General features: G+C 43.1%; 1 protein-coding gene across 1 annotated transcript; it reads left to right on the plus strand.

Annotated features, from left to right (window-relative positions):
- Positions 1-3773: 3773 nt before the first annotated feature.
- Positions 3774-11307, plus strand: LOC310874825 (fibronectin type III domain-containing protein 7-like; the record flags this gene model as incomplete). The annotated part of the gene is made up of 7 exons (XM_083787692.1): positions 3774-3948; positions 8971-9228; positions 9344-9604; positions 9696-9956; positions 10457-10717; positions 10857-11025; positions 11283-11307. The coding sequence occupies 7 exons, from the start codon at positions 3774-3776 to the stop codon at positions 11305-11307; spliced, it is 1410 nt and encodes a 469-aa protein (XP_083643818.1).
- Positions 11308-13782: the final 2475 nt, after the last annotated feature.

Here is a 13782-nt window from a genome sequence, read left to right on the forward strand (position 1 = left end):
ACACCTGCTCTTTCACTGATCTACACTGTGGTGGAAACTACTCTGTCAGTGTTGTAGCTGTTGACAGAGGTTGTCACAGTGAACCAAGTTCAGCTGTGGAACTGAAATCAGGTGAGAAGATGTTCACGAAAAACACTAATGCTGCTTTTGACCCGTTAGGTTTATTCATGTTCTCTTCCGAAAGATTTATTTGGAATGAATGGATTCGAACCTAGGTTGGACTTAGTGACTTGATTGCTAAATGAATAAACAAATACATAATATAGTAGAACATTTTACTTGAAAACGTTTCTGAAAGTGTGTGATTTCCTTTCGAAATTAATTTAATTCCTTGAACATCATTATGATATAACAACATGTCAACATTGTGTTTTGCCTTTGTCTCTTCTCAGTTCCGTGTGCCCCAGTGAATGTTAATGCCAGTCTGGCGTGTCCCAACTCAGCCCATGTGACCTGGGTAGGAAGCTCCAGTGCCACATCTTACAATGTGACGGCAGTGGCTCAGGATGGACACATACATTACTGCTCCACTAACAGTACCGGCTGTCAGATACCCAACAACATGCACTGTGGCCAGAACTATACCATCACAGTGACACCATATACTGACTCATGTGCTGGGAATCCCAGCACTCATCATCACTTCATTGCAGGTATTCAGAGAGAACAAGATTTAAAATCTTAAAGCTATGCATCTGAACAGTCTTCAACAGACTTTTAGAACATTGTTTTTAATCAGTTTTTTCTCTCCACTTCTTCCCTCCATCTCTCCAGGTCCCTGCCCCCCCAGTAATGTTCATGTTTCTACAGAATGTGGGGTTAGCACAGTGTCCTGGTCCAATGTTTCAGGAGCAGATATGTACATAGCAACAGCAGCAGCACATAATGGACACGAACACACCTGTAACTCAAGCGTTGGAACCTCCTGCTCTTTCACTGATCTACACTGTGGTGAAAATTACTCTGTCAGTGTTGTAGCTGTTGACAGAGGTTGTCACACAGAACCAAGTTCAGCTGTGGAACTAAAAACAGGTTAGAAGATGTTCACTACAAAACACTGCAGTGCTGCTTTTTACCTGTTGGGTCGTTTTAATTAGGTGTCGATTACATTATATTAAATGGCTTCAAATCTAGATATAGATGAATGCATGAAATTAAATGATTAAGTGGAGGAAGTCAAAAATAAATTAACTACCACACAATGTAAATTAATTTAAAATTATGTTTCCACTCAGAAAACAATCTTTTATTTTATAACACATTGCCATGTTTCCCCTTAATAATTTGCAGGTTCAAATCTTAATTTACAATTGTCTTAATGGTAGTCTGGAGCCCTGCTACATTTATTTTCTTGTTACTTCATTATTAATGCTGCTGTACAATGTTTAACTCTGTATCCGTCCTCTCTTTGCAGTGCCATGTGTTCCTAACAACGTCTCAGTAGCACCTGACTGTATCAGGAACACTGCTGTTGTGTCCTGGTCTGCCAGCAAGGGGGCAGTACAGTACTCTGTGTCTGCCTGGAGTAGTCAAGGCCATGCCTCGAATACCACCTGCATGTCCTCTGATCTCAACTGTACTCTTACAAACATCACCTGTGGCTCCAACTACACTGTAGATGTAAAGGCTATTGATGGAAACTGCTCCAGTGACCCGAGTCAGACCCTGACATTCAGCTCAGGTAAGACATGGAGAACATATACTGTATGTATGCACAACAAAGGCCAAAGGCAACGTAATGCTGCTTTTGGATAGTCTCCACTTAAGAAAGATTTAAGTCGAATCAATGGAAGTGAATGAATGAATGAATAATTATGTTACATTTCAGCAATGAGAAATTCAGATCCTTCCTTCTTAGGATATCATCTTAAAGTGTACATTTTATCCTCAATAACAACACTCCCCCCACCTATCTCTCTCCCCAGCCCTGTGTGCCCCAGTGAGTGTTAGTGCCAGTCTGGTTTGTTCCAACTCAGCCAATGTGAACTGGCAAAGAAGTCCCAGTGCCACATCTTACAATGTGACTGCAGTGGGTCAGGATGGAGGTAACAAGAATACTCGCCGAATTTAGCGATTTGGCGAGTTCACTTGAGGATTCGCCGAAACGTTACGAAACCTCGCCGAAACGTGGCGAAAACTCGCCGCGGGGGCGACGCTTCTTCACATTCTGGCGAGTGTTCGTCACGTTTCTGGGCACTTTTAGCAGCTTTCTGTTGCAAGTTTCCGCAGGCTGATCTACAAGCTCACAACGAGCTCACGTTTCGGGGCACTTTCACCAGCTGGAGCTGCAAGTGGCTGATCTACAACGTGTCCGGACGCGACGCGTTGTGAGCTTGTATATAAATAATATAACTCTCGCTATTTTTCGTGGCACAACAACTAGTTCCCTCAGTGTTTGTGTTTTCTTCACTTTCCGGGGCACTTTCAGCAGCTGCAGCCTCTGCTAGCTACTGTGCTAACGATGTGCATCCAAAAACAAAACAAACCAGGGTTGCCCCATATCGTGGATGTGAGAGTGAAACAAGCAACCAGGTCCCCTATATATCGTCCACTAAACAATGTGCTTATTTATATTATGTTGGCTATTTGAGAATAGACGATCTACAAGCTCACAAGCGTTCTACCATTATTTACAAGTAACTTCAGAAAAATAAGCCCAATGTGGCTTATAATAATCAGACCAGGCAACATTGCAGAGTAGCCTATACGGGGTATAAATATAATTGTATAGGGCTGAGTTCTTTGTAGACTATATAAATTAGTCTTTACTGTCTAGTCAATGTGTTAAACTGGTTCTGTACGTCAAGATGCAGACAGTGTACAGTACAAACTATCATTTAGCCCATAACCCACTTTGGAAACTACTTTCCATTTGATTTAAGCTGTAGAGAAGGAACGTAAATATAATATTGCTGTGGTTATGATGAAATACATTTTTAATATCATTAAACTCTGAGAGTGTACAGTACAGGGCTAAATGATAGTTTGTGACACTCATGTTTTGCTTTGTTGGCAACTTGGTCATAGAATATTGCCTGATTGCCTAATTTGTTTACTTAGATGAAAGAATTGTAATTTCTCACATGCTAATATCTCATTAGCAGTAGCCATCATCATCATCATCGTTGTTAGCTTTGCTATTCAGATGTAATTCAGTCAGGAAGTTCAGAACGTTACAACAACAACAACAACAACAAGACTTAGGTCCGACTTAGCATACCAAGTTATCAATATTGCATTCGAGGCTACGCCCAGCAGGCTGATCTACCCACAACGTGCCTGAATGCCAGAATGCCTGACCGCTCACGAACACATTAAGAATAAATCAGGCATCTCGTTAGGCATCGTCAGGCATTCTGTACTGTTGTAGTAGGCTAGCTGAATGAATGAATAGCTAGCCTACTACAACAGCATGAATAGGCTATGACTAACGAGAAATAAAACCACGTATTTTTATACAAATGGAAGTGTACACTACACTACTTGCTTTCCCCTTCATGACAGCAGCAAGACAGTGCTTGCATGCGAGGCGCACGCATGGCTCGCAATAGCTGTGTGTGAGGAGATGATCACAGTCACAGATTTTGCCTGTTATTTATATATTGATCGCGTCTGTGTCTGTGACATTGCGCAGCAGTGCACACACACGAGAGAGACGTAGAGAGAGAGAGGTGCTGCGTGTTAAAAAAATAAATTGGCTACTCTCATCGTTGTGTTCTGCATGGGTCGCAAACTTCTCTTTACATCGCAGCTGGTCAGCGTGCATGATCATCATGCAGCAGCTAGATGCGCGCTCCAGTGGCGAGATCACTTCCCCTTTCGGCGACTCTTCGTCACTTTCCGGGTCGAGTTCTCAGACAGAACTCGACCCGGAAAGTGACGAGGAGTCGCCGAAAGGGGAAGTGATCTCGCCAAAGATGAAGAAGACTCGGCGAGGCGAGTCTTCCAGTATTCAGGATGGACACATACATGGCTGCTCCACCAACAGTACCAGCTGTCAGATACCCAACATGCACTGTGGCCAGAATTGACACCATATGCTGACTCATGTGCTGGGAATCCCAGCATTCCTCTTCACTTCAGTGCAGGTACACAGGGAGAACAAAATATGTACTAACTAGAAAGGTGTAATTTTGGGAAATTGAAAGTGTGGTTGCATTGACACAAAGTCACGAGGAATCCACTGGGAACTGAATTCTGTCTTACCATTATATATTTAATACATAATATAATATTATATATTGCGATATCATGTGAAGCATGACAACAGTGACAACAGTCAGTGTGTGAAACATGAAAAAGAATTCCGGACCGAGAACAATAGTGTGTTTTCTCTAGCAACCACACTAATGCGACTAAAGACTATGTACTAATATGAACAGTCTCCAACAGACTAATTTGATAGACTAATTAAGATGCTCAGCATACGTTTTGTACTTTTGTTTGATCAATTGAAGCACAAATTAAAGAGAATAATCATTCTTTCTCTCCACTTCTTCCCTCCATCTCTCCAGGTCCCTGCGCCCCCAGTAATGTTTCTGTTTCTGCATCATGTGGGGCTAGCACAGTGTCCTGGTCCCCTGTTTCAGGGGCCAACAAGCACATAGCAACAGCAACGGACACGAACACACCTGTAACTCAAGCACTGCAAACACCTGCTCTTTCACTGATTTACACTGTGGTGGAAACTACTCTGTCAGTGTTGTAGCTGTTGACAGAGGTTGTCACAGTGAACCAAGTTCAGCTGTGGAACTGAAATCAGGTGAGAAGATGTTCACGAAAAACACTAATGCTGCTTTTGACCTGTTAGGTTTATTCATGTTCTCTTCCGAAAGATTTATTTGGAATGAATGGATTCGAACCTAGGTTGGACTTAGTGACTTGATTGCTAAATGAATAAACAAATACATAATATAGTAGAACATTTTACTTGAAAACGTTTCTGAAAGTGTGTGATTTCCTTTCGAAATTAATTTAATTCCTTGAACATCATTATGATATAACAACATGTCAACATTGTGTTTTGCCTTTGTCTCTTCTCAGTTCCGTGTGCCCCAGTGAATGTTAATGCCAGTCTGGCGTGTCCCAACTCAGCCCATGTGACCTGGGTAGGAAGCTCCAGTGCCACATCTTACAATGTGACGGCAGTGGCTCAGGATGGACACATACATTACTGCTCCACTAACAGTACCGGCTGTCAGATACCCAACAACATGCACTGTGGCCAGAACTATACCATCACAGTGACACCATATACTGACTCATGTGCTGGGAATCCCAGCACTCATCATCACTTCATTGCAGGTATTCAGAGAGAACAAGATTTAAAATCTTAAAGCTATGCATCTGAACAGTCTTCAACAGACTTTTAGAACATTGTTTTTAATCAGTTTTTTCTCTCCACTTCTTCCCTCCATCTCTCCAGGTCCCTGCCCCCCCAGTAATGTTCATGTTTCTACAGAATGTGGGTTTAGCACAGTGTCCTGGTCCAATGTTTCAGGAGCAGATATGTACATAGCAACAGCAGCAGCACATAATGGACACGAACACACCTGTAACTCAAGCGTTGGAACCTCCTGCTCTTTCACTGATCTACACTGTGGTGAAAATGACTCTGTCAGTGTTGTAGCTGTTGACAGAGGTTGTCACACAGAACCAAGTTCAGCTGTGGAACTAAAAACAGGTTAGAAGATGTTCACCACAAAACACTGCAGTGCTGCTTTTTACCTGTTGGGTCGTTTTAATTAGGTGTCGATTACATTATATTAAATGGCTTCAAATCTAGATATAGATGAATGCATGAAATTAAATGATTAAGTGGAGGAAGTCAAAAATAAATTAACTACCACACAATGTAAATTCATTTAAAATTATGTTTCCACTCAGAAAACAATCTTTTATTTTATAACACATTGCCATGTTTCCCCTTAATAATTTGCAGGTTCAAATCTTAATTTACAATTGTCTTAATGGTAGTCTGGAGCCCTGCTACATTTATTTTCTTGTTACTTCATTATTAATGCTGCTGTACAATGTTTAACTCTGTATCCGTCCTCTCTTTGCAGTGCCATGTGTTCCTAACAACGTCTCAGTAGCACCTGACTGTATCAGGAACACTGCTGTTGTGACCTGGTCTGCCAGCAAGGGGGCAGTACAGTACTCTGTGTCTGCCTGGAGTAGTCAAGGCCATGCCTTGAATACCACCTGCATGTCCTCTGATCTCAACTGTACTCTTACAAACATCACCTGTGGCTCCAACTACACTGTAGATGTAAAGGCTATTGATGGAAACTGCTCCAGTGACCCGAGTCAGACCCTGACATTCAGCTCAGGTAAGACATGGAGAACATATACTGTATGTATGCACAACAAAGGCCAAAGGCAACGTAATGCTGCTTTTGGATAGTCTCCACTTAAGAAAGATTTAAGTCGAATCAATGGAAGTGAATGAATGAATGAATAATTATGTTACATTTCAGCAATGAGAAATTCAGATCCTTCCTCCTTAGGATATCATCTTAAAGTGTACATTTTATCCTCAATAACAACACTCCCCCCACCTATCTCTCTCCCCAGCCCTGTGTGCCCCAGTGAGTGTTAGTGCCAGTCTGGTTTGTTCCAACTCAGCCAATGTGAACTGGCAAAGAAGTCCCAGTGCCACATCTTACAATGTGACAGCAGTGGGTCAGGATGGACACATACATGGCTGCTCCACCAACAGTACCAGCTGTCAGATACCCAACATGCACTGTGGCCAGAATTGACACCATATGCTGACTCATGTGCTGGGAATCCCAGCATTCCTCTTCACTTCAGTGCAGGTACACAGGGAGAACAAAATAAAACTAGAAAGGTGTAATTTTGGGAAATTGAAAGTGTGGTTGCATTGACACAAGTCACGAGGAATCCACTGGGAACTGAATTCTGTCTTACCATTATATATTTAATACATAATATTATATTATATATTGCGATATCATGTGAAGCATGACAACAGTGACAACAGTCAGTGTGTGAAACATGAAAAAGAATTTCTATGTACTAATATGAACAGTCTCCAACACTAATTTGATAGACTAATTAAGATGCTCAGCATACGTTTTGTACTTTTGTTTGATCAATTGAAGCACAAATTAAAGAGAATAATCGTTCTTTCTCTCCACTTCTTCCCTCCATCTCTCCAGGTCCCTGCGCCCCCAGTAATGTTTCTGTTTCTGCATCATGTGGGGCTAGCACAGTGTCCTGGTCCCCTGTTTCAGGGGCCAACATGCACATAGCAACAGCAACGGACACGAATGATGGACACGAACACACCTGTAACTCAAGCACTGCAAACACCTGCTCTTTCACTGATCTACACTGTGGTGGAAACTACTCTGTCAGTGTTGTAGCTGTTGACAGAGGTTGTCACAGTGAACCAAGTTCAGCTGTGGAACTGAAATCAGGTGAGAAGATGTTCACGAAAAACACTAATGCTGCTTTTGACCTGTTAGGTTTATTCATGTTCTCTTCCGAAAGATTTATTTGGAATGAATGGATTCGAACCTAGGTTGGACTTAGTGACTTGATTGCTAAATTAATAAACAAATACATATTATAGTAGAACATTTGACTTGAAAACGTTTCTGAAAGTGTGTGATTTCCTTTCGAAATTCATTTAATTCCTTGAACATCATTATGATATAACAACATGTCAACATTGTGTTTTGCCTTTGTCTCTTTTCAGTTCCGTGTGCCCCAGTGAGTGTTAGTGCCAGTCTGGTTTGTTCCAACTCAGCCAATGTGAACTGGCAAAGAAGTCCCAGTGCCACATCTTACAATGTGACTGCAGTGGGTCAGGATGGACACATACATGGCTGCTCCACCAACAGTACCAGCTGTCAGATACCCAACATGCACTGTGGCCAGAACTATACCATCACAGTGACACCATATACTGACTCATGTGCTGGGAATCCCAGCATTCCTCTTCACTTCAGTGCAGGTACACAGGGAGAACAAAATATGTACTAACTTGAAAGGTGCAATTTTGGGAAATTGAAAGTGTGGTTGCATTGACACAAGTCACCAGGAATATATAATATTATATATATTATATTATATTATATATTGCAATATCGTGTGAAGCATGACAACAGTGTGTGAAACATGAAAAAGGATCTCGGACCGAGAACAATATTGTGTTGCCTATAGCAACCACACTAATGCGACTAAAGACTATGTATGTACTAATATGAACAGTCTCCAACAGACTAATTTGATAGACTAATTAAGATGCTCAGCATACGTTTTGTACTTTTGTTTGATCAATTGAAGCACAAATGAAAGAGAATAATCATTCTTTCTCTCCACTTCTTCCCTCCATCTCTCCAGGTCCCTGCGCCCCCAGTAATGTTTCTGTTTCTGCATCATGTGGGGCTAGCACAGTGTCCTGGTCCCCTGTTTCAGGGGCCAACATGCACATAGCAACAGCAACGGACACGAATGATGGACACGAACACACCTGTAACTCAAGCACTGCAAACACCTGCTCTTTCACTGATCTACACTGTGGTGGAAACTACTCTGTCAGTGTTGTAGCTGTTGACAGAGGTTGTCACAGTGAACCAAGTTCAGCTGTGGAACTTGAAACAGGTGAGACACTCACCAAAGACACTGATATTTAGCATATATCTCTGGGAGATTACTTGGGCTACAATCTAGACATGGATGAGTGTAAGAAACGAGTAAAGGGGGAGGAATGAATCATTTAGCCACCCCACAATGCAATCTCATGAGAACTAAAAATAAACAACATACTGTACGTATAGCATGTCCACTCATCATAATACTGATTTTAGATCTTAATTGTTACAATTAGTTACATTTCTTTCTTGTTCCGATCAGTTCTAATCATTTACTATACAGAATATCTTTGAGCCCAGTTATATTGTGTAATGTTTAACGCTGTATTCCATCGTCTCTTTGCAGTGCCATGTGTTCCTACCAGCGTCTCGGTAGCTCCTGACTGTATCAGGAACACTGCTGTTGTGTCCTGGTCTGCCAGCAGGGGGGCAGTACAGTACTCTGTGTCTGCCTGGAGTAGTCCTATGAATGCCACCTGCCTGTCCTCTGAACTCAACTGTACCCTTAGAAACTTCACGTGTGGCACCAACTACACTGTAGCTGTCAAGGCTATTAACGGCAACTCCTCCAGTGATCCGAGTCAGACCCTGACATTCAGCTCGGGTAAGAGATGGAGAATTTACGTGCACGAGAACACTTTTACTCTATACACTGACTGACTGCATGCTGCCACCTGTAGATTATTCATCTAATTAAAACAATCCATCATTTTCCCCAGTCCCTTGCCCGCCCCAGAATATAAGCGCCAGGGTCAACTGTTCCTCTAACACCGCGGCCATCTCCTGGAATCCCAGCACCGATGCCCTCAACTACACAGCTTTCGTCACTGGTGGTGACGGAACAGTTTTCCCGTGCACGTCTTCCGACAATACGTGTTCCGTCGAGGGTCTGCCCTGCGGAATTACCTTCTCTGTTCAAGTCAGGGCTCACAAAGCATACTGTGACAGCCAGCTCAGTCCACCAGTCAACATCTCATCAGGTACTGTATGGGTGGCCAACAACAACAACTTGCATTTCTTAAACCCTCGATCATCCGACCAACCAAATTCCCTCTCATGTGTATTCTCCAGCTCCATGCGAACCCCAAGGCATCAACGGCTCCTTGGACTGTCTGTCCAATGAAGCAACCATATCGTGGAACGCAACGTTAGGGGCAGAGATGTACACGGTGACGGCGGTGGGTGGAGGCCACGCGACAAACTGCACTGCTTCCACCAGCACCACGTGTATGGTGGATGACCTTGCCTGTGGCGTCCTCTATACGTTCTCTGTCACCGCCGCCAACAGCCTGTGTGACAGTCGTCCCAGCGCCACCATCCAGTTGCAAACAGGTAACGCATGTTTAAAAACGCAGCTCAGAGACACAGAAACACATGTACACGTATTTTTTTCCCCTGTAATGTCTGTGCGAACCCCGGGGTCTGTTGAGGGGTTTCTTTAAAACATAAAAATTTAAGTTGGTCACAAAAATGAAAAACATGTACACATACAAGCACCAATACAATGCTTTCTTTACTATCCTCAACCTACGTTTTAACAGCGGGCGAACAGCGGCGACTCTGGGTGATACAAATCTCCTAGAGGGAGTTCCGTATCACCATTCATGGAGGGTAAACAAAGAAACATTATTTTCATGTTTTCGAATGACGTTCCACCGCCCACTTTTCGACTATCGCTGGGTCCCATAGACAAATAACGCACTTCCGGAAAATACGCCAGGCTGTGTCACCTGCTGTTAGAACGTACCGTTAGCTTTATAATGTAGAATGCCCATTTAAGTGCTTCACTCAGAAAAGCATCTTCAAAACTCTGAATCCCCCAACCCCTTAAGCCCCATGCCGACCAGTCGACCTCTCAGTTGAGTACAACTGTGCCAACCAGTCGGCACTGCTGTCCTGGACTCCCGCCAGTGGTGCAGTGGAATACTTCGGCTGCGCCCAGGACGACAGTGGCGCCAGGCTGTGCTGTGACAGCTTGGACACAAACTGCACCATAGAGGGCCTTCGGTGTGGAGTCCAGTACAACGTCACTGTACTGGCCTCAGATGGGACATGCAACAGTTCTGTCAGTGACACAGTACGCATTGGAGCTGGTAAGAAATCTCACAGTTGTTACAAGAAACGGATGTTTTGCGATTATTTAAAACCTATTCTATACGATAGTTTCTGTATTCACGTCGCACCACGATGACAGTTGATGTATTAATGACCAGTCCAACTCTCTCCTTTTAGCTCCCTGTGCTCCAGACAACGTGCAGGTTCGGCTGTTGCCGCAACACACAACACGCAGCACAACACGAACACGCCAGGTGTTGCGTTTCAGCTGGACACAGGTCCCCTGTTCACATGTCCAGTACATGCTGACCATGACGGGTAGTCTCCTCGGGGACAACCAGACCTTGTTCGACCTCTCTCTTGGACAAACTCGACTGCCTACGAGATGCCCCTGCCCTGTGGTTCATCTTACGTCGCCAGTGTGGAAAGCAGGAACTGTGGTGGAAGCAGTGGCCAATCAGTGGCTCGCAGTGGAAATACAGGTACACTGAGACTGATACATATTGTTCAAAAGTCACGTTGGTGCATGTATGTGATTGTGCCGTTCGGGCAGTTCTTATCACAATCAATACTAACGATAAACCCTCCCCTCCACCTCCACAGCTCCTTGTCCTCCCAACAGGAGTGACGTACAGTGGTGTCTTCTCCTCGGCCACAGTCTCATGGAATGCTTCCGTACATGCCGTCACGTACACAGTGTATGACGACAGCGTCTCGCCAAAGTCCCAGGTGTGCAGCACAGGCAGCCTGTCCTGCTCCGTAGTCAACGTCCAGTCACCTGGTCGTCACAGCCAGCAACGAAGGAGGGGAGAGTGGAGAAACACGTGTCACATCAGGTACGCGCTTCAGTGCACATTGATGTTAAGAATGCTTCATAGCACTGGCCCTCTAGTCCTGCATGGGGGCCCGGACAATTGCTAGTTTTCTGGTTTGCCATCTAGAGTACCAGGTCTGAATTAGTCCCTGAGCAGACAGAGGAGATCAGCTGCTTCACAACATATAATTTAAACAAAATCATAGATAGCAAATAGCAAAACTTACGTGTTGCTTTTTCCTTTACACTCAAGGATGAAGGAGATGTCACTTGAGAAATGACTGTTGACGTTGGCCATGGACATCACCTGTAAATCTCAGGTACTGACTGTGGAAGGAAAGAGCTTCATCATCACTGACCTGAACCCAGGAACCTACTTCAATACTTTAACGTGTTAGGGGGGGTCTGGAGATCATCTCTGTAGAATAGGAGACCCGCAGACACTAGTTGGACAGGATCATTTCTTTCAGTTTTGCACTGTCTCTGTCAAACATGGCATGGCACTGAACAGCAGGTCTGTAATATGATATAAACTGCTTTTATTTTATATTCTTTGAGAAAACAGATTACTCTGAACATTCACTGCGTGTCAGTTGATTTTAATCTTTATCAATGCATAAACGAAAGCACACAACACAATACATCTTCACTTGGTAGTGACTACGTATGTGTTGTGATCTAATTGTTTAAGTATGTATAGGCAGGCCAATTAATTTGTTATTAAAAATGATAAGTCAACAACCTTTTTATGGTTACAAATAAATGCTTCTACATAATATTTCATATTGCCTTTTGAATGCAGACGTGAGCCGATGCTGATTTAAAAAAATGCCAGTTATCTCTCTATTAGTCCATCTCTGTCTTATCTTATCTCTATTAGTCCATCTCTGTCTTATCTTATCTCTCTATTAGTCATCTTAGTATATATATATACATATATCATACATTAGTCTCTATTAGTCCATCTCTGTCTTATATTGAATTAATCTTCTTATGTTGTTTTGTTTGTTTTTCCCCCAATAAGACGGGGAAGACATCAATCAGCGACATGTTTTCTGACCTGAGGGACGGACGCAAGCTGGAGGGACTAACAGGCAGCACCCTGGTAAGAGAGAGTGTGTGTGTGTGTGTGTGTGTGTGTGGGTGTGTGGGTGTGTGGGTGTGCGCGTGTGCGTGCGTGCGTGCGTGCGTGTATTATTTCATAATACATTTCGATTTCAGCTCTGACATTACTTTTATATTCAGACATGCTCTAGAATGTGAAGAGTCTGCCTGTGCTATTAACTCATTTTGGCTTAAAAAAATCATGAAAATGTGTGCAAATCATTGAATATATATTTTCTTTGACACCGAACGCTTTTAACTTAAATCTTTGCTTCTGGAGGTCCCTGGAATAACATATTTTCGGCGGCCACTAAATCGAAACATAGGTTTCTCAGAAAACTCATGATTTAGAAGGCATTTTGTAAAATCTGGTCTCAGTCCTAAATGGTTTTACCGCCATTTGCTGCTATCCTTCTGCATACAAGTAATTTCCTTCCAAAATGCAAAAGCTAAAATTGTCCTTTCCCTTTCTCCACAGACCAAAGAGCGCGGCTCCACCAGAGTTCACGCTCTGATCAACAAAGTACTTCAAGTCCTGCATCAAAACAACGTGAGTGCACTGATCACATCTCTGGCCTGTTTGTTTCATCTTCTGTCTCATTTCATTCAGTCAACAGATGCTGTAATCTAATTTATATGTTATTAACATATGCTGGATTCAGCACGCACGCACGCACACACACATTTACTTTGTAGATTTTGATTATTATTGCAAAACATACCTTTACCACTTCAGCACTATACACATTTTGGCCATTTGCAAATAGCCGATCTACAAGTTCACAATGCATCGCGATGCGACGCTTTCTCCACCAGCGATATTGGGCTGCTGGTGTTTAAGAGGGAAGAGTATTATTTTGGGTTAGGGTTATTTAGGGTTTTTAAATCACACCCGTGTGAAGTGAGGGGCGCTCTTATCATACGTCATCATACATCATCTCATTCTGACCAATCACAATTTGCGTCCTCAGTTTTGTCATCAAGGTTTTTGTTGAGTGCACAGGGGTTAGGGTTACACACACAGGCTAAACACAAAAAAATAGTCATAGGAAACAGTAGCAAAACAATGTGTGTGTTTTCACAAACCCTCATAGACCTAGAAGGGGCTAGCGCCCCTCAAACCTAAATATTGATGGGATATTTGGTGTGTGTGCCAGCCTTCCAGGAATTGATGACCTTTTCCCT

The sequence above is a fragment of the Protomyctophum parallelum genome (genome assembly GCF_964188405.1).
Source record: "Protomyctophum parallelum genome assembly, chromosome: 17".
Taxonomy (NCBI): domain Eukaryota; kingdom Metazoa; phylum Chordata; class Actinopteri; order Myctophiformes; family Myctophidae; genus Protomyctophum; species Protomyctophum parallelum.